This window comes from Talpa europaea (assembly GCF_964194135.1).
Source record: "Talpa europaea genome assembly, chromosome: 12".
NCBI classification, from domain to species: Eukaryota; Metazoa; Chordata; class Mammalia; order Eulipotyphla; family Talpidae; genus Talpa; species Talpa europaea.
The window spans coordinates 86313795-86337585 of NC_140079.1; the positions used below are offsets into that span (position 1 = coordinate 86313795).

Below are 23791 nucleotides of genomic sequence, written 5' to 3' on the forward strand. Positions count from 1 at the left end.
AGTCATTTCATTTTGTGCTTCTCATTCTTCAGGCCAGTTACTTCTTCCAACTAGGTGTTAGGTTTTCAGACATAGCTAAAAGTATGGTGAACAGAGAGGCCCACTGCTCAGGCTGAAGGAAAGATAGGAGCCATATTCTCTGATCTTATGGTGGCAGACTAGATGGCAGGCTCTGAAAGCTGGGATTTCTTTGGAGAACTTTGGGAGAAATGAAAGGAACCAGACCAGGGGTGGCAGTGGCTTTTCTGCAGTTTCCAGGCCCAAAGTACAAGAGGTGAGAGTGGGGGACCAGTTTTGAAGAGGTGATTCAAACACTACTTTATTAAGTCTTGGAAAATAACTTCCTGGAAACACCTTGAACTGGAAATGTGAAGTAGGATCCCAACAACTTGCGTTCCGGGGGGCTGCAAGTCTCTGAAGAAGTCCACTCTGCTTTGTGCAGGCACAGGGTGGGGGTGGGGGTGCTATGAACACTTTCTACAAGTGCAAAGTGGGCAACTCAGTTACTCTCGCCGTCACTGCTGATGATGCCCCGCATGTGTGACCAATCTGGGGGTGGGGGGCGGTTTCGCTCTTCGTCTGAGTCCAAGGTCCGGCGGTATAGCTCCCCTGGGGGACCTGCTTCTCCTGAAGGGTTCCAAGCTGTGCGTCTGCGTGGTCGACCTATGGGGAAGAAGTGAGGGGTTAATTGGCTAAGAAAGTCCAAGCCCCATCTGCTCCTGAGGAATTGACAGGAAAGCGCCTCACCTGAACAGTTGATGATATTAGTAATGTCCAAGGAGGCGACCTCCGCTGCCTCCTCCCGTTTCTCCTTCAGAGCCCGACATTTCTCTAAGGAAGGGTTACCTGGGACAGAAAAAGCTCCTGATCCTCTCTTCCCCAGCAGCCAAGGCCCTCCCCCACAGCCCCTAGGACATACCCAGCCTCACCCTTCATGCCCAGGGCTTCCAGCTCGGCCCGGAGGACACTCAGACGCTCCTTGTGGGAGCGGCAGGAGCCCAGCAGCTTCTTGTAGTTGCGATGGGCGCCACAGGCCCGAATGTATCGCTTGAGCCTCATTACAGCTGGGTGGTCCTCACCACTGCGATTAGAGCCAGCCTGGCAAGGAGACAGCAACAGAAGGCCAAACCTCCTGGGCTTGAGTCAGTCTTGCTTTTCCCTAATAGTGGCCTCCCACCCTGTTGTCACCCTTACCTTACCACCTTTGGGTTCTGGACTGTCATCTGAGGAGGAGGAGGAGGAGGAGCTTCGTGCCCTGCCTTTCTTGGAACTCTTCTTGGAAGAGCGGTGGTTCTTCTCTCCTTTGGGTCTTCCCTCTGACTCGCTGTCACTCACCTCCCTCTCTGAGTCACTCTCCTCACCATTGAGCCTGCCCACTTGGGTTGTCTTTCCAGTGCCTTTAGCATTTGTTTCTACTGTTCTACAGCTGTCTTCATCCTCCTCGCTGCTTCCACTGTGCTTTCTCCCATCTTTCCACTGGCTCCTGACCTTCCTCTTTCTCTGCACTGAGGGTTTTTCATCACCCCTGCTGTTATCCTCACTGCTGACTGCTACTTTTTCCTTCTGTTCCTCTCTGTCTCCCCAGTCTCCTAGCAGGTTCACTGCCCTGCTTTTCTGTTTACAGCTCCTCTCCTCCCGAGCTGGCCTCTTCCCTCCATTACTCTGGGCTCTGGGATTCCAATCCTTCTCTTCCTCACTGTCTTCTTCCTTCTCGGCTAGGGTCTCTTCTTCTTCACTCTCCTTTTTACTTTCCTTGTGGCTTTTAGCTTCTCGCTTTCTCTCTGCCTTCTTTCCCATCTGGACAGGTTCCTCCTCCTCACTGTCCTCACTTTCCTTCCTGGCCTGCTTCATCCTGACTGAGGTATTGCCTGATGCTTGCTTGTTATTTGTCACAGTTTTCTTCCTAGTCCTGCCTTTAGGCGCCTTTTCCTCCTCCTCTTCCTCACTGTTCTCTTCCTTCCAGACCTTACTTGTTTTGGCAGGGCCATCCTCCTCCTCACTGCTCTCCACTTCTTTCTCCAATCTGGCATTTGTCATCAGGCTCTTCTGTTCTTCCTCATCACTGCTCTCAACTGTTTTCTTTGAGGCTCTTCTTGGATTCTCCTTGGCCACACCGACTTCTGCTGCTGCCATCTTTTTCTTTGCTGGGGGGCTGAAGCACTCTGGACTAGAGGCTGCAGAGCTGTGTTCTAGATTATGAAGAGAAGAGGTTAAGCCAGTTTCCTCCTGTCCCTTCTTCCTTTGTAACAAGTTGCCTGTTTTGACAGGTGAATGGAGGAAGAGCATCAGGAAACACAGCTATCGGTTCACCTGTTCCTGGCTTCTGATTCAGTGGCCTCGGCCCTTCATCTGATACCTTGAGTCATAATTCATGCACACTAAAAACTTCCTGAATGAACCAACCATGCAGAAGCCACTAACCTGACTCCGAATTGGAGCGGAACCTTTTTCTCTCTGGGTCACTGCAGGGGGTGGGAGGCCTCTTCACCTTGGCAAGGTCTAGCTTCTCTTCCCTGGCGCTAGCTTCATCCCCCTGTGTGAGCATCAAGAGAGCCAAAGGGGTACCCAGGTGGCGTTCGCCCCGCCTCCCGGGCAAGCCCCGCCTCCCGGGGCCCAGGCTCCGGCCCACACCTGCATCTTCAGAAGCTCCTCCTCCACTAGGCGCTTCAGCGCCTGCTTCTCCGCGGGTTCCAGGCGGTCGCGGCCCGCGTGAGCCAAGAACCGCCGCCGCACGATGGAGTGTGTGAGCGTGCTGCGGAGACACGGTGTCAAAACGGAGTCCCCAGCCCGCCCCTGCCCGTTCCAACCCCAACTCCCAGTGCACCTGAGGTCCGGGCGGCCTCGGAAGAGGCTACGGGTGAACTCCTGCATCTCCTTCTCCCGCGCCATTTTGCCCCCCCCCCCCCCCCACGAAATCGGCGGCTCCCGCCTTTTTTTCTTCTCGGCCTCCGTCCGCGTGTGTGACGGGAGTTTGCGCACGCGCGGTGTGGTGGCGCCGGGAGGCGAGCGACCGTTGGGTCTCGGTCGCTGGCCTTATTGGGTCGAGAACTTTGACAGACAAAATTTGCTTTTCTCGGGCAGTTGGAGGTCTCGCGGCTTTTTCCTTTTCTTAACGAATCGTTTTTAAGTTTCTCGTTAGAAACCGACTCGGTGCCGGCAACCTCTGAGTGAACGTAGGCAGCTCGCGACGCTCTCTCCGTCCGTGGCCACGGGCACTGGCTATGCCGCTGTTATTTGGGAAAGCAGTGGAACAGGCATCCTCGTCTGGAGACTAGGAATCCCTGAGGGAAAATCTTGTGGCTTTCAAATCGCTAAGCACTCTTAGTGAAGGACGTCCTCCCGCGTCCTCCATCTTTATGACGTCATCGCGTCGCTGCGACGCCATCTTCAAAGCAGCCCCTGAAAGCAACGCTTGTTACCCGGTCTTCCCCAAGAGGCCGTGCTTGTGGGTACGAGCCCCGGGCGAGGGGTACGCCGGGAGTTGTAGTCCTAGCGTGCACAGTCTTGCCGAGTCTCCGGAAGTGGAGGCTTGAGAGGCCGGGCTCAGCCGGCTTAGGGTAGCGGGACTCCGGCTAGTGCTGGGGTGCTGCCCCCAGGGCCGGTCATGAATGGGCCGGCGGACGGCGAAGTGGACTACAAGAAGAAATACCGGAACCTGAAGCGAAAGCTCAAGTTCCTCATCTACGTGAGTGTGGGCTGGAGAGGTGGGGGGGGGGCAAGGCCTGGTGCTGGTAGAACCTCAGTTTACCCACTTGCGAAGGAAGTCAGGTGATGTGACCTCGGGTTCTGGGCCGCTTTACGAACGGCCGTTGGCTCAGCGCCCACATGCCTGTGATGCAGGAACACGAGTGCTTCCAGGAGGAACTGAGGAAGGCGCAGAGGAAATTGCTGAAGGTGTCCCGGGACAAGAGGTGAGACATGTTAGGCGGGAGAGTGGTAGGGCTCCTGTATTTATACCCGGACCCCATCTTGGAATGGGCCACAAATGCATGGTGCTTGCCTTGGCGCTGTTTTAAGGATCAGCCTGTCCGCGGGAAGGATGGGATCCCTGAAGAACATTGCTGGTGGGAATAAAAGCTGTTTTCCCTGCCTTTCTCCCCAGTTTTCTCCTAGACCGACTTCTTCAGTACGAGAACGTGGATGAAGACTCTTCTGGTGAGCAAGGTCATGAAAAATTGGTGGAGGATATGACTTCTGGCACTTCAGCAAGCTTCCTGGCTGTGGAGATTGATGGGACCTTCAGTGGTTTTTAAGCCTAGTTGCTTGCCCTCCACCTCTACCATTTTTTCAAGTATTTATTGAGCATCTATCTATATCTACTGTTTCAAGCATTGTGCTTTGCACCAGAGAGACATGGTAACCAAAATGGACAAAGCCTTTTGGAGTGTTGTATTCTAGTTGGCAGTATTAGGTATACAAAGAAACTAGATAGCAATAAGGACTAGAGAGAAATAAAACTTGGGTTTGGTGGTAGTGATTGGAGTAAAGCAGAGGTAGATAAATCTTCCCCGTAGAGTTCCAACCAATAAATGTTTTAGGCTTTGCAAGACAATCTTTATTCTAACCCCATATCTCTGCTATTGTAGTACAAAAGCAGCCATAGGTGCTAGATCAATAAATGAGCTTGGCTACGTTTCAATAAAACTTGATTCATGGACACTGAAATTACAATTTCATATAATTTTCACATGTAGTGAAGTATTTTTCTTTTAATTTTGTCCCCAAAACTTAAAACATAAAAGCCAGTCTCAGTTTGCAGGCTAAGCAAAAGTGGGCAGCAGGCAAAGTCTCAGTAGAATCCTTAAGAAAGGTGTATTTCAGAAAGTAATGTTTGAGCTGGGACCTAGATGAGAAGAAACCAATCTTGTGCAGGTTCCAGTGAGAGGGAGACAGGGTATAACACATGCAGGTGCTTTGAGGTAAAAAGGCTTTTTTGAAGAGCAGAAAGTCTGAAACACATTGGGCAGTGTTTTCAAACCGTCTCTTTGGTATCGTCTACCACCAATAATGTATCTTAACATCACAACTGGTTTCAGCATACCTACTTATAAAACAAAAGTTGAAGCAATATTAAGATCACTGTATATTACTTTTTCTGATACTGTTTTAGGCTGTTACTTTTTCTTTTTTTCGTTTTTGTTTTTTGTGTGTGTGTGTGTGTGGGAACCTCGCTGGTGGCCAGGGAACGAACCGGTGCTGCAGAGGCTGCGGGCAGCCTCGCAGTCCAGCGCTCAACTGCTGCGCCACCAGGGGAGGCCCTGTTACTTTTTCTTTTTTTTTTTTTTTTATTTTTTTATTTTTTATTTTTTATTTTTTTTTTTAATAGAGGCATGCTTATTTATTTATTTATTTGTTTGTTTGTTTGTTTTTGTTTATACATGCACTGGGTACAGTCAAAAGCGCGGGAGGGTGAGAGAATGAGCCAGAGCAGGGAGCAGAGCAGGCAGAAGGACCGAAGTACACTGCTGAGGGGAGCAGCGGGCGGTAGGAGAGGTCTGCGCGCCATGTGGGACCCTCCTCTGGTGGCCGGGGAGCAGCCGGGGATCGAACCGGCGCCGCAGACGCTGCGGGCAGCTTCGCAACCCAGCGCTCAACCGCTGCGCCACCGGGGAGGCCCTACTTTTTCTTTTAATGCTGGTAACAAACCAATGAATTCATGACCGACTAATGTGGGTTGAGGCCCACAGTTTGGAAAAACCCTAAGATGGGCATTTGTCCCTATTCTGGGGTGGGGCCCCATGAACGGTCACCTCTCTCCATGGTACCTTTAAACATTGGTTTAGAGCTGGGGGTCAGCGGGCAGCAGCCAACGAGGCTGCTTGTTTTTATAGTGTTTTATTGGAACATGCACCACCCAGTCATACACGTTACAGGAGGATAGTAGGTGAGGTCAAAGAAGTAGGTAGGAGCCCGCTCATGTAGACATGGCAACAATCAACTCTTATTCTAGCCTCTCAGTGCTTGCCTGCCCCTTCCCTAAGGTCTTCAGTGAACTTACTGTTTGAGGGGACTTTAGCATGCGAGGCATGAAATAATCATGTGCGTAGAGTCGGCTAAATCTGAGGAGCAAGAGCCAGAGAGTTGAACCATCACTCATCCCCGGAGAAGCCTACGGTCTAGCCAGGGAGACATCTCACCTATGTCTTAACACAGCATGAGAAGAGCCATGATGAGAGAGGAGAGAGTTCTAAGAGCCAGCTGGGTGTGAGGGATTCTGGAAGATTTCTCAAGAGGTGCCATTTGAGCTATGTACTAAGGGAGCTCTCTGAGGAGGGAAACTGGGAGTGGTGTGTCATGAGTAGTGGTTGGTTGTTAAGTAAATGATGGGCCTTCTAAGTAAAGGGGAAGATTTGGGAAATTAAATTCGTCGTTAAGGAAATAGATTGGCATTTTCCTATAGAGGACAGTTTGCTTGGGAGACCAGAAAAGTAACTTGAAGCCAGACAAAGAAACTTTGTAATGCTGTTGGGCAGTGGGGGGCATCATGAGGAAAGAGGTGACCATGTTTACATTTTAAGATATTGTGTGGTTGGAATGGACAGCGGGTGGCAGGTGGTTTTGCCGAGGTGGTGGCCTGACCTTGCAGCAGTTGGGATGGAGTGGATGGAGGTAGATAATAGAGGTGGGGGAGGTTCTAGGGGTGGAGGAAGAGGACCCTAGGAGGGGAGTAGAGCCAAGACAGGAGCTGAAGGCAGTTTAGAGGTGACTAAGTAGAGGATGGCATAAGATGGTCAAGGAGTCGCAGACCTAGGCTCAAGTTCTCAAGCCCCAAATCCTGTTTTCTGAGCCTCAGTGACTTCTGAAAAGTAGAAATGAGTTGTCCTACTTCCTCCTTGAATGGTTATGTAGACCAGATGGTAAATGTGAAGTGCCCATTTAGAGCCTGGCACATAGTAAATTCTTGACAGATGTGTTATCATAGAGGAGCCCAGACAGAAAGTAGGTTGTAAATGATGTTTTAAGAAGGTGGGAAAACTAGGGGCTCCCCAAAATAGGACATGAACCAACCTGTGGAGTCAGATTCCCCTGAAACCCGTCCATAGAACTGAGATTACACCCTTCTGAGGTAGACGGGAACCCCTCATCTCCCACACACTGACCAGCCCTCCCCCCTCACAGACTCAGATGCCACTGCATCCTCAGATAACAGCGAGACAGAAGGGACACCCAAGTTGTCGGACACGCCAGCCCCCAAGAGGTGAGAAGAAGCCATCATTCTTCTTGGGAGGGGCGGGGGTGGGAGGCACCTAGGCTTCCTAGCTGCCTCTGACTCCCTCCCCTGTCCTTTCTCCAGGAAGAGAAGCCCTCCACTGGGGGGTGTCCCCTCCCCCTCCAGCCTCTCCCTGCCTCCTTCAACAGGGTTTCCCCTTCAGGCCTCTGGGGCCCCCTCCCCATACCTGAGCTCGGTGAGTTGGGGTCAAGGGTGGTAAGTGGTAACTAAGATGCCTGGGAATAAAGAGGGCATCATTTGGGCAGAGGAGCCAGGCCTCAGGATGAAGCTGGCCCAGCTGTGGGGACATATGTCTGGGTGTGCCCAGCGAGTGTCCCTTGGAGGGGTGTGAGTCGGGGCTGCCCATTTCTCTTGGTGTAGGAATGGGGGCGTACATGACTGAGGAGAGCAGACCCCAGGACACAGTCCTGCTGCTGCCCCCTCCCCTTCTGTTCTCAGGAGCCGCACTCATCGCCATCTCTTGTTTTTCCATTCTTCTCCTGTTTGCGTTTCTTCCCTTCACCACTTCCCCCCCCATCCACTCCATTCCCATCTCCATCCCCCACTCCCACCTGCAGCTGGCTTCCCCCCCCTACCCCCCATTCCCTTCTGACTACCTGGCCCTGCAGCTGCCCGAGCCCAGCCCCATGAGGCCCAAGCGGGAGAAACGACCCCGCCTGCCCCGGAAACTCAAGGTACCCTTGTCTGGGGATGTTAGGGAGGGGCCAGAATGGCAGGAGGACAGCTCACTGAGGGAGGCACAGAATGGGCTGGGGGCCCAGCCCAGGGGTGGATCAGAGAAGTGCCCACTCGCAGGCACTTGAGACAAATCAGGGGCAAACCAGCCTTGAGGGACTCACAGTGAAGATGCCTGGGGTCCTGCCCTCACACCGCTGCGTGGGGCCGGGGCCAGGCTTGTTATTAGCATAGGTCCTGGGTATCCTGTGCTGCTAGGCAGAGCTGCATCTAGACTTTAGTCAAGGCTGTACCCACTGAGAGCCATGCTACTTCAAGGGGCCTCGCTCCTCTGTGCCCATCTAGGTCTAGATTCTAGGTCTATAAATGAGTGATCGAACCAATGTAATCGATTGTTTCTGGAGCACCTGCAGTGTACCAGACGCCGTCCCTATCTTTTGGTAAGATAGGCAGAATGAAGACGAGAGAAATAGGATCAAGGCAGAAAAATGGAGTCAAAGAGATTGGAAAGCACCAGAGCAGACGGGAACTGATGGTTTTGCTTGTGTGTTGTGGGTGTAACTTGGTCTGAGACTCAGGAGAGGTGAGAACAAACCATGTGGCTTTCTGGGAAAGTGTGTGCGTCAGGGGATAGTTTGCAAAGACCCTGAGGAGGGAACATGTCTGCATTGTTGAAGGACAGGAAGGAGGCCAGTGTGAGGGAGGAAAGTGATGGGAGAGCAGGTTAGAGAATCCCATGATGGTATCCAGCCTTTTAAGTATTGTGGCGACTCTGGCTTATGCTCTGGAATGGGAACCTCCAGGGGAGATGGGCACAGTGCCAATCTAATTTTCATGTTACAGAATTGCTGGCAGTGCTGTGTGGTGAATAGATGGGGGGTTGGGAAGGGAAGTCGGTGAAAGTGCTACCTGCAGTAAACCCAGGTAGCAATAGAGAAGGTGAAAGAGGCTGAAAGAGAGGAGGACCAAACACCAGAGTGGACTGAGAGAAGGAAGTCAAGAATGACTCGGCTTTGGGGCCTGGACCAATGCAGGAGTGAAGTACCCTTTTTCTGAGATGGGGAGGGAAGATGAAGAGTTTGGTTTCGAACATGTTGAGATGCTGCTGGAAATCCCTGTGAGATAACCAGCTGGGACTGGGACTTAGGGGGCACATATTTGGAAGACATCAGCATGGAGGTGGGTGTGATTATCAGCAGGAGAACATGGGTGAGGTCTGGAAAAGATGAGGAAACAGAGAAGGCACAGTGCCCTACCAGCTCAGAAATCAAAGTGGAATTGAACCAGGCTGGGCAGCTCTCAAGTTGCATGTACTACAAACACAAGACTCTGGAGCAGGCAGTAAATGGGGGAGGCCATGTTTGTGGTGGTTAGGAGTTCAAATCCCAGCTCTGCCACTTCCTCGGTGTGACCTTGACCCTTGAGCCTAAAAAAGGGGATGCTATTACAGCCCTTTGCTCTACTGAGTAGGGTTTTTGCTCCTGACCTGCAGGGCAGCGTGGTGGAAGAGAACAGGGGTGGGGTCGGGTGCAGAAGGGTAGAGGTGTGGCGTGGAACATGGCCAAGGCTTTCTGGTTGATACTGGATCCTGAGCTAGAGAGCTATCAGGAAACTTAAGTTCTCAACATAACAGGAGAGAAAATGTTCAAAGAGGGCCCTCATAATTGTTGTGTATGAGGGAGGGAGTAAATCAGAGAAGGCCCCAAAGAAGAGGTAACATTTGTGCCCAGCATACATGAGATTTGGACCGTCCAGGCTGAGGCAGCAGCAGAAAGGACAGAGACACAGACATGGCAGAAGGATCATTTAGGCTGGAGCATGAGTGATAAGAAAGCATTGGGTATTGGAGAGGGGTGGGACTGTAGAAGGCCTGAGTGCCCAGTCAGAATGTTGCTGTAAAGAAGGTTGGCGTCACTGAAATTCTTGCGTGACTTGGGCTGAGGAGACAGGTAGCAAGTCAGGGGAAGTGGGGCGGTTCAGAGCCCGGTTTGAATCCTAGCTTCTTCACGTGCTCATGTGACCTCAGGCATGTTGTTACCTTCTCTGAGACTCAGCTTTCATTGTCCAGCAGGGTCACTAGTGAGGATTAAATGAGTTACAGGACAGAAAATAGTCTGGTCCCAAGAAAGCCACAGATAAGCATTGCCTGCTCTTGGTCACACTGAGGAGGCCATTGGGTAGGTCCAGGCAGGGAGCCAGGGTGGGGACAGAGAGGTGGTAGCCAGAGGAGGGGACAGCCCTCATGCAGCTGTCTGTTTCAGTCATACACATGCATCTGCTCCCATGTGCACACCTGGGTGGCTGGTACTGGGTGCAAGGGTGCTGTTGAGATGTTGAGAGCTGGGCTCCTGCTTGTCATTAGTCCTGACACCCTGAGGTGAAAACCCACCTGGTCCCCCAGGCACAACGGAGAGGGTGGGGGCTCCTTAAGAAGCAGAAAGATCATGAGGGTTTAATGCCTTAAGCAATCTGCTACAAAGGCAACCTGTGGGCCTTTACTGCCACCCCCATGGCCACATTGGATACTGCCCACTGGGACCTGGCAGGTTGGTTCTCAAAAACCCCCATTTCCAAGTCACAGTTTCCTCCTCTGCCTGATGACTGTGGATGGTCAGAGATCATTAATGTAAATTGCCTGGCACATGGTAGGCATTTGGCTTGTGCCCACTGACAGAGTAGGAGGCCTGCAGAGCCCTCCATGGGGACCTGGCAGGGGTGAGGCTGGAGGGTTGGGCAGGACAGAGGCCTCCAAAGACAAAGCAGCACTCTTGACAAAGAGAAAAGGACACTCTAGGTGTCCTGAGGGACCCGCCTACTCTCAAGCACCCCAACTCCCTGTCCCAGAACAGTGAGGAGCCTGAGGCCCTTGAGTGGAGCAATGACACATGTAGGTTTGTTTTAGCAAGCTCACTGTGGCTGCAGTGTGGAGGAGGAGCTGCATCTGGCAGAGGCTGAAGGCAGGGAGTCCAGTGAGGAGGCTGGTTTCGTAGCCCAGGTGAGCTGAGAGGAGGGCCTGCTCGAGGCCATTGGCCGCGGGGATCCCGAAGAGGGGCCATCCAAGATAAAAGAGGTAGAAGCCTCAACAGTGGGGGTAAAAACCTGGAAAACCCTCCACTGGCCCAGGAGGAGGGAGAGGAGGCCAGCGGTGGCAGGTGGTGTCTGAGGTCCCCAGAGGCAGGCAGGCAGGCAGTCCAGGTTGACTCTGACTCTGGCACCAATTGCTATTAGGGGGGCAGCCAAGGTGCCTCCTTGGCGAGGGCAGGGCCTGGTCTTTCCCTTCTGGTTTCCTGTAAGACACCCCACCCCACCCTCATCCCCACCTCCATCACCACCCCTCACCCCCAGATACTGGAGACTTTAAAGGGGCTGAGGTGGGGCAGGCCCCCAGGTGCCAGCGCATGCTGGCCTGGCCTCGCCCCCTATCCTTTGAATGAGCCTGGGTCCCCCTCCCGCCCCCAGCACTGCTTGGAGGTACAGTGCCCACCTCCAGAGAGTCCCAGCGCCTCCCTGACGAGCCTTCCCTGTGTTTCTTCCCCCCACTGCAGATGGCGGTGGGACCCCCCGACTGCCCTGTGGGAGGGCCGCTGGCCTTCCCCAGCCGGGGTTCGGGGGCTGGGGTAGGCGCAGCCCTAGCCCCCCTGCCCCCTCCCAAGCTGCCGCCACCCACGATCCTGAGCTCCGTCCCTCGGCAGATGTTCAGCGATGCGGGCAGCGGGGACGATGCCCTGGATGGGGATGATGACCTGGTGATCGACATCCCGGAGTGACCGCCCTTCCGCCCATGCTCCCGCCCAGCACCCTCTGCCAGCACACACGAGCCCCTGGCTTCCGCAGAGACGTTTATTGACACTCAGTTGCCATGCTGCGGCCACTGACACAATCAGAAAAGGCGTAAACATGCATGAATGTCCCCCAGGAAACGGGCCTGGGCCTCTCACCAGGGGACGGGGGCCCTGCCCTCACATCCCGGCCCCTTCCAGGGAGCAGTTACTTCGTGAGTGACCGGGAGCATCTGCCGCCTCCCAGAGCGGCGGCGACCCTGCGGTGGCCCCCCTTGAGTAGGGCAGCTGTACAGGGCTAGGTTTTTTTTTTTTCAGTCAAGATTCTGTATTAAAGGAGTGGCTCTTTTTTGCTTTTTGTCCTTTTGTGGAAACACTCTCCTCCAAACCCCCCCTAATCCATCCTCCTCCCTGCTGGGGAGGGGAGACGGGCAGCCTGGAGAGGCAGGAGAGAGGAGCAGCGGCTGGGGCCTGGGGTGGGGACACTGCAGGACCCCTGCAGGTGTACACAGGGCGGGTGATTTGCATATTTTGCGTGTAGTAGCAAGTCAGGCAGGAGGAAGTTTGCATATGTGAATATAGATCTCCACGGTCCCTCACAAGAAGACAGACCCACGGTCACAGAGACTCTCACAAAATAAGACAGGTAGTGCAGGGCGGGGCATCCACCCCGTGTAAACGTGCAACACACTCGTGCGAAGGTTGGGTACTGGACCCGGCCCTGAGGGGCCTGTGCTGGGCAGCCATCGGCTGCTCAGGCTGAGGAAAGCGCCCCGGCTGCAGGGGGCAGCTCATTGGTCAAGGTGTGCCAGCGCTCCAGGGCTGTGTCCAGCTGCTGCAGACACTCATTCCAGTGCTTCCGGGCCTCTCCCTGGGCGCCTGGCCCCAGAGACACGCCACCTGAGGAGAATGTAGAAGCCAGCAAAATGAGGGCCCACCTCACAGCAGGCCTGCCCGCCCTCGGGGACCACCCAACAGGCTGCTGCCTCACCAATGAAGTCATTGGATTTGCCTATGTCATAGTCCCAGACTGTGACTTCCAGAGTCTTCGTGGCTAGGGCAGAGAGCTCCATCTCGTAGAAGAACTCCTGCAATAGGGTAAGCCACGCCTTCCATGAGGTGCTGCCTTTCCTTCTCTCCCCTCAGTGTACCTCAAATTTTGGTCCCTCTCCTTTACCTCATTAAATTCTGGGTTCAGAGTCTTCTTCTTCACACATGTTTTATGCTTGGATTTTTTATCCACGTCTGGCCTCAGGTACCTGTCAAGGAAAGGGTGGGGAGTGCTATGGTCAGAGTCAGGCCAGGCCCAGGGGATGAAGAAGGGGGTCAAGCTCCCTGTGGAGGGGAAGGTGGGCCTTGGGACAGGACAAGGGCTCACGTCTTGACGTAGGGATCGGAGTAGCCGTTGACGTCCATGGCAGCCAGGTGAGCACAGCGCAAGATGCCCACCAGGAGCCCCCGGCGCTGAGAGCTGTAGCTGAGGCTCAGCAGGATGCGCCCACGCTCTTCAAGCAGCCCCGGCCCCTGCTCCACCTGTTCTAGCTACAGGGCAGACACACGGGTCAGCCCTCATCCCCACCACCTCCCGCCCAGATGTGGTCCTTGTGAGCTACCTCACCTCCTTCAGGTAACAGGAGATGCCCCTCAGTGCCGCCGACATGGAAGAGGGTGAAGCCAGCTGAGAGGGCAAAGAGAAGGTTCTAGAAATCTGACCTCTCTGGTGCCCCCCTCACCCTGGTGTCCCGAGCCCCACACTGACCGGGACCTGGCGCTCCAGGCAGATGTTAAAATGCTTCTTCTGTGAAGGCTTGAGGCGGCGGAGGGGTACGCGGATCTCCCCGATAAACTCATTGTGGCTTAGCTTGTCCTCGTCACAGACAGAGATCCTGGCAGGGAACTGCAGGGTCAGGGCCTCCTGGGATACCTGAGCTCCGCTCCAGGGTGGGAAAAAGGTCCTCCGACGGAGCTCTGAGCACCTGAGGCTGGTCTGCCCTAAGCTGCATCTATAAATTGGGCTGTCGCCTGGGGGCTGTGTGGTGAGCACCAGGCCTGGAGCTGGAGGAGGATGCTTTGACTTGCCCCATTCCTCTGTCCCCACCCCTTCCCATCTACCTGGTCTGTCCCTGGTCCTTCAGCTACTACAGGGGACCCTTACAAGTATTGGGGACCACCACATCCCGCATAGCTCTGTTCAAGGCCTGGAGAAACAGGGTCTCACTGAATATGCACAGCTGGGTATGGGTCACCGGTTCAGGTTGTATGAGCTGGACGGGCCTTGGGCCTTGGGCAGGGAGCACAGGGTTGAGAAATGATGGCTTTTACTTTATCTCCTTTGGTTCTCTGTGCTTCCTTCTGTTGTCATTCCCGAGTCCTGTGTCATGTGTCACACAGGGGTGTTCAAATCCTAGGTCAGACATGTACTAGCTACCCGTGTGACCTTGGGCAAGGTCACCTGACTTCCCTAAGCTTCAGTCTCCATCTGCAGAATCTACCCATGTGTCAAGAGTACCCACCTCCAAAGCTACTAGGAGGATCAAGTCAAAGAAATGTGCAAATGAGTACTCAAGTTATTTAGTTCTCATTCTCTCACATCTGAGGGATGTGGGGCCTGTCTTTCTGGCTTCAGCCTCTGTCCTCCCATCCAGCCCACCCCACATCCAACATCAAGACGATCTGCCTAAAACAACCCTGACCACGCCCCTACCCTGATGCGAACCTGCTATGGCTCCCTGTTACCTATGAACAAGTGAAAAGGTCTTTCACAAGCCTTTACTTCCTCCAGGGACTGCTGCCCACAAAGCTCCGCCTCCTGGGATAAAGAGCAGGTAACCTGTCCCTGAAGGACAGAAAGGATCCCTCCTTGGAGATGGGGGAGGGGACAGAATGGGCAGACCTCTGCTGCCAAGGTCTGCATCAGGGGCTCTAAGGAGTCTCAGTGACCAGGGAAAGCTTTCAGGAGGCACAGCCTCAATGAGTGGGATTTGGGCAAAAGCAGGGACTGTGTTCCAGGTGGAAGAGACACAACAAAGGTCAGGAGTAATGTACCTGTCTGGTTTGAAGAGAGCAATCCTGTGCAGAGCAGGGAGATGTGTGGGGTAGGGAAACATTTTGGCTGTTGCCAAAGGGAATGGGGAGCCACTGATTGTTCTTGAGCATTTCAGAAGGGCTGAGTGGGCGGGAGATCAACCAACCAAAGAAGGGTGCAATGATAGCTGTCCAGGAGGAGAGGCCAAGCTGGAATCCTTGGTACAGGGAGGATGGAGCCCTCACCTGAGCACCTTGTGAGTGATGTCGTCATCCGTAATTCCACTGTATGTCAGGTCCTCGTTCCACACGGGATTCAGCGTGTTCCTCTGAGTCTTAGTTTTCAGCTTATTGGCCTGAAGTGTAGAGACAAAGATTGGGGGGATTTAGGACAGACATTCCACCCCCCCAAACTGGGTCAAGCTCGGGAGGGAGGAGGCTAGTACCTTGCAGGCTCCAGGCAGCAAGTGCAGCTTGACATAGGGGTCGGCCAGGCCATTGAAATCCATGGGCTTGAGGCCCTGGGGAGGAGGGGTGGAGGGAGGGCTGGGTCCTTGAAGTTGGAGAGCCAAGAAGAGAGGTGCTGGAGTGGGGGGGGGGGCATGGGGCCTGGCCTGGGGAAGGGAGGGTGAATGGAAACCCACCCCTCTCACCCCTAGCGTGGGAGGCAAACCGGGCCAAGGCTGGGAGGCAGGGCGTGCCCACCTTGGCCCTGAGGATACTACAGTGCAGCGTGCAGGAGGCCTGGTCGTAGAGAAGATCAAACTCCAGCGTGCCCAGGGCGGCTGGTGAGGAGGAGAAAGATGGCATGAGTTGGTGTGTTAAGCCAGGTGTGGATGAGACTGGCGGGCAGGCTGGCTGTGTGTCGGCTGTGGAAGTGAGTTGCGTGTCTGTGTCTGTCAGCCGGCGAGCCTTGCGCGTCTGGGTCCCTGGCTGGGCCGCTACTGGGGCTGTGTGGGTGGCTGAGTGTCTCAGCAGAAATATTGAATATTGAGCCTTGCTGAAGCTGTAATCTCTATACTGACTGCAGCTGTGGCGGCAGTGCCGTCACCTTCCGCACACATACACCCCAGGGCCCCACCCGCTCCCCCCCAGCCTGGGGGGCCCATGAGAACCCTGGGTCCCTCAAGCCCCCCAACTCACTGGTATCATCCGAGTCATAGCTGTCCACCTCAGCGCCCTCCTCAGGCGTGTTGGCCCCAAGGAGGGCTGCAGGGGGAGCCAGGGCCAGTGGTGCCAGACTAGCAGGGGCCTCCCCGAAGCCCCCACCGCCCCCTTCAGGCCCTGGTCCCCGGCGGGGGAAGTAGTCCGAGATCTGGCGGATGGGCCGGATGGGCCCAGGGCACACGTTGATGGCCATGTGCTCCTGGATGTTGATGGTCATGCGGTCGCTCCTGCGGCCCCTCATGCAGGACCCCTGGCTGGGGGAGGCAGGTGTGAGTGTGAGCCCGACTGACTTCGCAAACCTGCTGTTTGCTGGCCCAGGGCCAGGTGGCAACCTCCTCGGCTGTGGGGCCCCGCTGTGAGGGTTACCTTCCTGGGCAGTGAGGGAATGGGCAGCCTGTGCCAGCTGAGGGGCAGGTGGGAGGCCTGGGCCCCCCAGACCCTAAGCCTTGCTCCTGGGGGTGGGGATGCCAGCCCACTTCCCCCAGAAAGGTCCTGGCTCCACCTCAATCTTGCCCGCTCACCTCTAGATGGCCCCTTTGTCATCTTCCCAGCCCCTGCCCTTCCTTCTGCGCCGCCTTCTGCCCTGGGCCCTGCCTGCCCCCAAGCGGCCCGCAGGCCCCCTCCTCTGTCTCTCTGAGGCTCTGTCCATTCTTTTGCACCAGGCACTTGTCTGATCGGGTGTCACCCACCCCTCTGGGCTTCACTTCCCACTATCCCTTCATTCAACCCCCAGGGTCTATCTGTCTTCCTGTCTGGTCCCCGCTCTGCAGCCCAAGGTGGGGACACCTCCTGAGACTGGCTCTCCAGTGGAAACAGAAATTGCAGCCTCCGGAGAGCCAAACACCCCCGGAGGCACCCACAGGCTCACACGCACACTCACCCTCACCCTCACGCCCCCGGCGGCCCAGCCCCCTGCACCTGTCTCTGTGCCTCCAACAGGTGCCAAGCAAGAGGGGGACAGCGGGCGCAGGCTGGGCGGTGGCGGCCGGCGATCCCCAGGGCGGCCGGCGAACCGAGCGCGGAGTCCGGCTGTGCGAGCCGAGAGGGAGGGGGAGCAGGAGAAAGTGCGGGGAGGAGGGGGTGAGCGAGGTGGAGGCGAAGAGGCAGCCGGCGCTGGCGGCGGGGGGCGGGGAGGGGCGGCCGGAGGCTGGGGAGGGGGCGGGACTCTCCCGCCGGCGCCCGCCCGGCCACACTTAGGAGCGCACCCGAGCGCACACACACTCGCGGGCACGCGGGCCGGCACACGCATCTTGCACGAGCACTCCCGCGCACACGCCTGTGCCCACGTGCGCACGCTCACACACATGCACCAACCCAGACGCGCTGGCACACTCACCCCGGAGAAGTTCGCAGACACACACGCGCACGCCCGGGCTCCCTGCGCCACCGGGAACCGCCCGGGAGAACTGCCCGGTGTTCCCCAACTCCTCCCGGGAGCCCCGGGCCCCCGGCCCTGCCCCAGCGCGCAGCCCACGCTCTCGCCCGCCTTCCTCCCGGGGTCTCCAGGGCCCGACCACCGGCCTGTTGCCATGGCGACGCGGGCTCGCATCCCCCCGCACCCCCCCTCGCACAGCCTCACGCCCCTCCCCCGCAGAGGGCGTCCGGCCTCCCCTCCCCTTCCCCGGAGGGGCGGGGCCTGGGGCGGAGCCTAGAGATCCGCAGTGAGCGAGGGGCGGGCCGGGGAGGGGGTCTGAGCCGCCCTCGGCCGCCGGCCTGGGGCCTCCGGGGCCTGACCCCGGCCGGAGAACCTCAGAGACGCGGGAGCGGGGAGAGGTCCGAGGCCGTGACTTCCCCACGCCGCCTCCCTTTGGCCTTTCAGGCCGCTCTGCTTGTGAGCCAAACCAGCCCCCGAGGGATGGGGTGCCCTTCTCAGGGATGGCATCTCGTTGGGAACCCTCCTCCCTCCCTGAACCCCTCCACCTCCACGTCTGTCCCTCAGGTGGGGAGGAGACTGCATGCGGCGGTTGTTCTTCGGTCTGCTGTTTCTCAACTTCAGCCTCTGCTTCTTGTTCTCCTTTACCCCAAACTTGCCATCCCCCCCCCCAAAAAAGAGTCCTCACAGTGGCCTTCAAAGCCCTTCACAGCCCGCCTCCCCAATACTGATTTTTTAGAACACCCCTGATTTCTAAGACTTCTGGATCCTTTCTCACACCGCAAATCTGCCTGGAAGACCTTCCCTTCTTTCCAAGGTCATCCTGCCTCCTCCTAGGCGCCTGCCTCTGTGCTGTCTCAGGCTCTGCTCTGCTCTGCCCTGCGGATCACTTGTCTGTCTCTGCCACCACCAGGGAGTGAGTGCCATGGTGAGTGAGGCTGCCCCAAGCTGGGCCAGCACTAATTAATGTGACTTAAAAGTAAGAGATCACACAACAATGAAAAGACTTAACACTGCTGAACAGTACACTGGAAAATGGTTGGCATAAATATTGTTATGTGAATTTTACCACATTTTTTTTTAAAGTATGGGAAATGCAAAGGCCAGCTACACCCAGACACCACATGTCACCTGCCAATTGGTAAAATTCGAAGCATCTATTACCACAAGGTGTTGCTGAGCCTGTGGGTAAATGCCCCCCCCCAGCCCAGTTTGATAGGCGATACCAGTATGACCCATACACAACCCTTGACCCAAAAATTCCACTGGCCCTTGAGCAAAGTAGAGAAGGTCAAGATCTGTTGACTGCAGCTTTGTAATTGCAAACACCTGAAAACCATCAGGATTATCTATGAAGAAGGAACAGGTTCAGCTGTGACATCATTTCATGCAATGAAGTTGTATGCAGCTATGAAAAAGGAAGTCGCCTGGATGGACATCATCTTCACAATCTCCTGTTAACTCAAAAAGCAAGGTGCGGAACAGCAGGTACAGAATGTTACCATTGGGGTGGAGGAGAGAATTTATACATGCTTGTTGATTTGTGCATAGATTATTCTGGAAGGCTGCACAAGAAAGTGATAATTATGGTGACCTCTGAGGAGATTGTTGTCAGGTAGGGTAGGGCAGGAATAGAAAAGACTGATTACTCAAGGTTTATCCTTTTTTTACTTTGGGATTTTGAACCACGTTCCTATATTACCTACTCATTACTCCATTTCAGTAGAGCAGCCATTAGGTTTCCTTCAGAGCTCTCTAGGAGGATGAGAGGAGCGGGGTTAAGGGTGATGCTGTCCAGAGTTGGTGGACTTGGCCAGAGGATAGCCTTGACCTCAATGCCACAGGAGGCAGACCTGGGGTAAGAGAGGGGGTGCTGGGCAAGGAATCCCCAGATTCCTGCTTCCTGCAGTGCTGTCTCCTCATGGAGCACAGCGTGCATCCACAGGAGCCTCTGGAAAGCCTGGGTGAAGGCGGGTGAGGGTGAGGTTGCAGTTCCAACCAGTTGCAGGGGAAATGGCAGGCAGTGCTGAGCCCTGGTGGAAAAGCTTTTCATCCTTGAGTTAAGTCCTATTTGTTGAACATCTACTATATAATGTGGGGATTCGACCATGGCAAGATCACCAGTCTCTGCTTCATGGCCTTGTAGGGGAGCAAGACAATACACAGCCGTGTAAATGCAGTGAGGTTGCTGTGGTGATGGGAAGGTCACAGGAGGTGGGAGATCGGGTTTACTCTTCAGGGGAAGTAGTTTCAACATAGACCTAGAAGAGGAGGAATGAGCGGGTCAAGTGCAGGGACAAGAGTATCCTAAGCTGAGGATGTGCAGAGGCGGAGTAGTGGGAAGAGCCAAGGTAGGTGGGTGGGCAGGGCTGGGTCAGAGGCCTGCAGCTCAGGGGAAGAAGGGCAGAATTCACCGAGAAGTCATTGAAGAAGCCATTGGGAGGTTTGAAGGAGTGAGTGGGTTCCCATCCTCTGCTTTGTTCTGGCTGGGGGAGCGTGACCTGCCCACAGGCCATTGCAGTTAGCCACGTGAGACACAGGGTGAACTCGAATGAGGGGGCAGCGCTGGAGTTGGGGGGAAGTGGATGGATTTGAGAATTATATTGGAAATCGGGCCAGCAGGTCTTGACTATGGGTTTGTCGGGCAGAAGGGCGGTCTGGGATGATTCCTAGGTGTTTGCATCTAAGGAAAGGTGAGACCATGTCCCAAGATGGGAAGAACGAGAAGATTTGGGATAGAAGACCCAAGAGCTCCAGTTGGGATCTGTTGGGTTTGAGATGTTTTTGATCTTATGGAGACATGAAGCAGGAAGTTGGATAGTGGAGTCTGGAGCTCAGAGGAGAGGGCTGGGCTGGAAATATACATTTGTGAGTCACTGGCATATAGATGGTATTTAAAGCTATGAGTCTGGATGAGATCACCTTGGGAGAGTATAGATAGAAAAGAGAAGGTCCAAGGCATAGCTGGTTGGAGAAGGAGCCCCCAAACCTGACTCCCTGCAGGTGCACTTTACTGAGACACACACAGAAGCAGCAGAGGGGTAACAGTTAGATTTGGCAAGGGAACAAGTCACTGGTAGGTTTGGCAAAAGAGGCTTCAGTGGAGGGTGGAGATGAAGTCAGGTCCAAAGGCGGGTTTGAAAAATATGTGGAAGGAGAGGGGGCGGAGGCAGCCGGTGTAGACTGTCCCTTAGGAGCTGTCCAGCTCTGCTCTGATGATGTGCAGTCTGAGTTTTCTCCCCAGCGATCCCTGAGGCAGAAACCGTGCCCTGGCGATTTCTAAGCCGTAAATGGAGCCCAACACCTAGCAAGAGCTCAATACATTTATTTAATGGGCTGATGAAGTAGTGAATGGATCATTCATTGTTTGAATTAAAAGGACTTTTTCTGGTAGACAGTGCAGCTGTATTCATTTGAGGCGATTGAGGAAACCACAAAATCAACTCCACAAGCTAAAGGCTCTGGACTCCTTCTTCCTGCTAAACTCAGGGAGCAGCTGCAGACGGGCCTGGGGTGAGATCCCTGGCCCAGAGCCAAGAGCCAGGTTGAGTCTCTGCTGACCCCCATATGCCCTGTCATCTTGGGTAAGTCTCTCTCCTTAGAGGAGATAAGGGAACCAGAAGGAGGCCCCATTGGTAGTAGTTGGCCTCTTTTTCCCCACTTTTTCCCTCCCTAGACTTTTTCTGGATTAGGAAGTAGAAGCTGACCTGGCCAGTGCCTCCCCAGGTGGCTGTGAGAAATGGTGGGTTGTCCTTAAGGGCAAGAAAGCTGAGGGGTGGGTCCAGGGAGGAGCGTCCCAGGACAGAGGCGCTCACCCAGCACAAACACACGCCATGGCCCTGGGCCTGTCAGAGGCTGCTGACAGAGGAGCCTCTGAGTGTGGAACACATCTACGACAGACAGACCCACATCTGTGACAGATAGACCTACCTGTCGGGGAGAGGGAGCTCACTCTTGGAAGCTGAGGGGGACCCCAGAGTTTAGAGTGGCTGTGGGTAGGTGACAAGAGAAAGCGGGGGCTGGTAAGAGAGAGGTAGGATGGCCTTTGGGGGAGCCCACCCAGAGAGGCGAGCCCCGAAGGCTCTGTGCATGACGGAGAGACCGCCATGAGATGGCACCCCCAAGCCTGCCATTCCCCCAGCAGGTTCCTGCAGCACCCGGTGCAACCTGTGGGAAGAAGCCAAAGACAGGCCCCGAGTCCAGGATGCTGTGCCTCCGGGGAGGAAGAGCACAGGGAGAGCGGGCAGACTTGGGCACTGCTGCCACCTATTGGACGAAGTTTGTTATTTCTCCTGGCTCCTAAGCCCAGCATCATCCTCCTCTGAGCACTGAGTGGCCAGGTTAGGGGCATGGAGGAGATTCCTTTGCCCCTGAATTTGGGGACACAAGGCAGGCAAGGGAAGCCTCGGGGAAGATAACACACACCGTGAGAAGTGTGTGCTGCCCATATCACTTGGCTCCCTGGCCTTGGTTCCCTCTTCCGAAGGTAGAGGTAGGACCACTCTCAGGGTTGTGATGGTTAAAGGATGTGCCAGGTGCTCTGTCCCAGGGCGGAGGAGCTCACCCCACACAAACACATTTTCTCTTGGTAAATGATAAGTACCTGGCACATCAATGCGTGCCCCATAAATGCGACTTTGGTTGATCTGAAGGTTACTAGAGGTGTGCGGCCCTGCCCCCCCCCCCCAGCTCCAGGCTTTCAGCAGACTGTCCGGAGCCCTCCAATTTATAAATTCTGGGCTGCCATGGTTCCTGTGCCATCATCAGCATCACCCCTAGGAATGAAGGTTCTGTGGGTCCCAACCTCTCCCCTTCTGATTTGGGACTAGGGGGGTAGGGTCTCAAGCTCCTAATACTTTCTTTCCCATCCACTTAGTGTGATCAGAATGAATGGTTCTAGGTGATGACATCACAGAGCCCCCCTACTCCTGTCACAGGAGTGAGGATCATGAGGCTGTGGCAGTGGGCACAGGTGTGGGTGTGGCTTGTTGGGCCAGGGGTCCTAGAAACAGGTGGGAAGCTGTCCTGCACAGTGGGAGGGAGGAAGGTTGGGGGAGGGGTCCATGCCCCCTTGGGGCCTGGGAGGCCAGACTTTCTCTTTGTTCTCAAAGCTCCTCTCCCATCCTCCCTGTCCGACATAGTACCTGGTGGAGAACTCTGCTGATCCCTGTGCGGAAGTTCCTGGATCAAAATCAAGTCCCTACATAACCATGTTAAGGCTGTGTGGCCTGGCAGTGACCTGAGCCTACCTCATCTTCTGGGGGTGGGGGGGGGTTTTGGACAAGGGTCTGCTGAGCTCCTGTCAAAAACTTTGTTCTGGGTCCCCAGCATCCAGTGTCAAGACCTTGGCGTCAGGAGAAAAATCTCCACTCTTCATAGACAGACGTGACTTTTTTGATTACCCAGACTCAGACCAAGCCAGACTCCTGGCTGTGGCCAAATTCATTGGAGAAAGCCCGGTCATCTTTGGGACCTCAGGTATGAACCAGCTTGAGAAGGGCCTCACCCGTGCCAGGGCCTGGAGGAGAGCTGCCCCTGCCCCTTCCACTGGAGATGATCCAGGGTCATCTACCCCTTCTTGTCTAGCAGGTTCCAGCTCTGGAGCCTTCTATTACATAACGGTGGGCTTCCTGGTAGTGACCTTCCTTTTCCTCCTTTTCCAGTTCTGCAAACACATGTAAGGCCTACCCCCCACCCCCAGCCCCTCACAGTCCTTGGGAGGCAGCATGTGACCTCCTACCTCTGACATCCATACCCCACAGGAGCTTCCAGAAAGGAGCCTGAAGAGCTGAACCAGGTGCTGGACTTGGCCCTGAATGCCGAAACCTACCCTCCTCTCCAGGATGAATAAAGTCCTGGTTTCCTTCTCCTTGACTCCCTGGCAGTCGGTGCAGGTGCCCTCAGTGCTTCTACCCCAAGCGGGACCCTCCCCAGCCCCAAAGAAGCAGGAGAGGAGAGGGCCTCGGTGGCGTTCACGCAGATCGTCTTTATTAGCGGTCTGTAAAGCACCTCCCAGGGTCCCCCGACCCCAGATTGGAGGAAGCCTTGAGGTCTGTAGCACCAGGGACATGCCAGGGCCCGAGGGCAAGATATGCAGCCTGATGGGGAAGGGACAGGGTGCCCCCTCGCCTGCCCTGGGGGGTTGCTCAGCACTGGGAAGGCTGGGGGGTAGCAGCCATCTCCCTCCCCACACCCCAACAAACTAGTTTGAATTTGGGCAAATAAATAAAATAAATAAGATTCTTCAGGCTGGCCTCCCCTGGAGAGGAGCTGTGGGGGCGACAAGCCCCAAGCAAGATCCAGGGGTTGAATTAGGGTGTCTTCTCCTCCCAGGTGACGGGAGCTAAGAGGAGTTTGCAGCAGGGGGGCTGGGATGGCCTTGGCAGCAGGATCTCCCACCCATTATTTCTCTCCTAGACCTCTTGCGTCCCGGTGGTCTCCCCAACAGCCCTCAAGCCCTAGACGGATGGAAGTGGTGCCCCTTCCTCTGTCCTTCGCTTCTTCCGGGCCCCAGGGTTGGTGATCCAGAAGGGGGTTTGCCAA

At 55.3% G+C, this 23791-nt stretch overlaps 3 protein-coding genes across 4 annotated transcripts; 1 reads left to right on the plus strand and 2 right to left on the minus strand.

The window, feature by feature from the left end:
• Positions 1-499: 499 nt before the first annotated feature.
• On the minus strand, positions 500-2889 carry HIRIP3 (HIRA interacting protein 3; the record flags this gene model as incomplete). Its single annotated transcript, XM_084251327.1, has 7 exons — positions 500-663; positions 748-846; positions 930-1098; positions 1195-2189; positions 2422-2533; positions 2632-2752; positions 2825-2889. 7 exons carry the CDS (start codon positions 2887-2889, stop codon positions 500-502), a joined length of 1725 nt encoding a protein of 574 aa, XP_084107453.1.
• A 715-nt stretch (positions 2890-3604) lies between these two features.
• On the plus strand, positions 3605-12283 carry INO80E (INO80 complex subunit E; the record flags this gene model as incomplete). Of its 2 annotated transcripts, XM_084248907.1 has the most annotated exons (7): positions 3605-3685; positions 3841-3911; positions 4103-4155; positions 7120-7198; positions 7295-7406; positions 7789-7905; positions 11452-12283. In XM_084248907.1, 7 exons carry the CDS (start codon positions 3605-3607, stop codon positions 11671-11673), a joined length of 735 nt encoding a protein of 244 aa, XP_084105033.1. In that variant the 3' UTR covers positions 11674-12283. The 2 variants fall into 2 exon arrangements, with proteins under 2 accessions (XP_084105033.1, XP_084105034.1); XM_084248908.1 differs by lacking the exon at positions 7789-7905.
• Positions 12284-12439: 156 nt separating this feature from the next.
• Positions 12440-16117, minus strand: DOC2A (double C2 domain alpha; the record flags this gene model as incomplete). Its single annotated transcript, XM_084249145.1, has 10 exons — positions 12440-12585; positions 12677-12773; positions 12863-12944; positions 13064-13227; positions 13304-13363; positions 13445-13571; positions 14956-15065; positions 15156-15230; positions 15415-15494; positions 15853-16117. 10 exons carry the CDS (start codon positions 16115-16117, stop codon positions 12440-12442), a joined length of 1206 nt encoding a protein of 401 aa, XP_084105271.1.
• Between the last annotated feature and the right edge of the window lie 7674 nt (positions 16118-23791).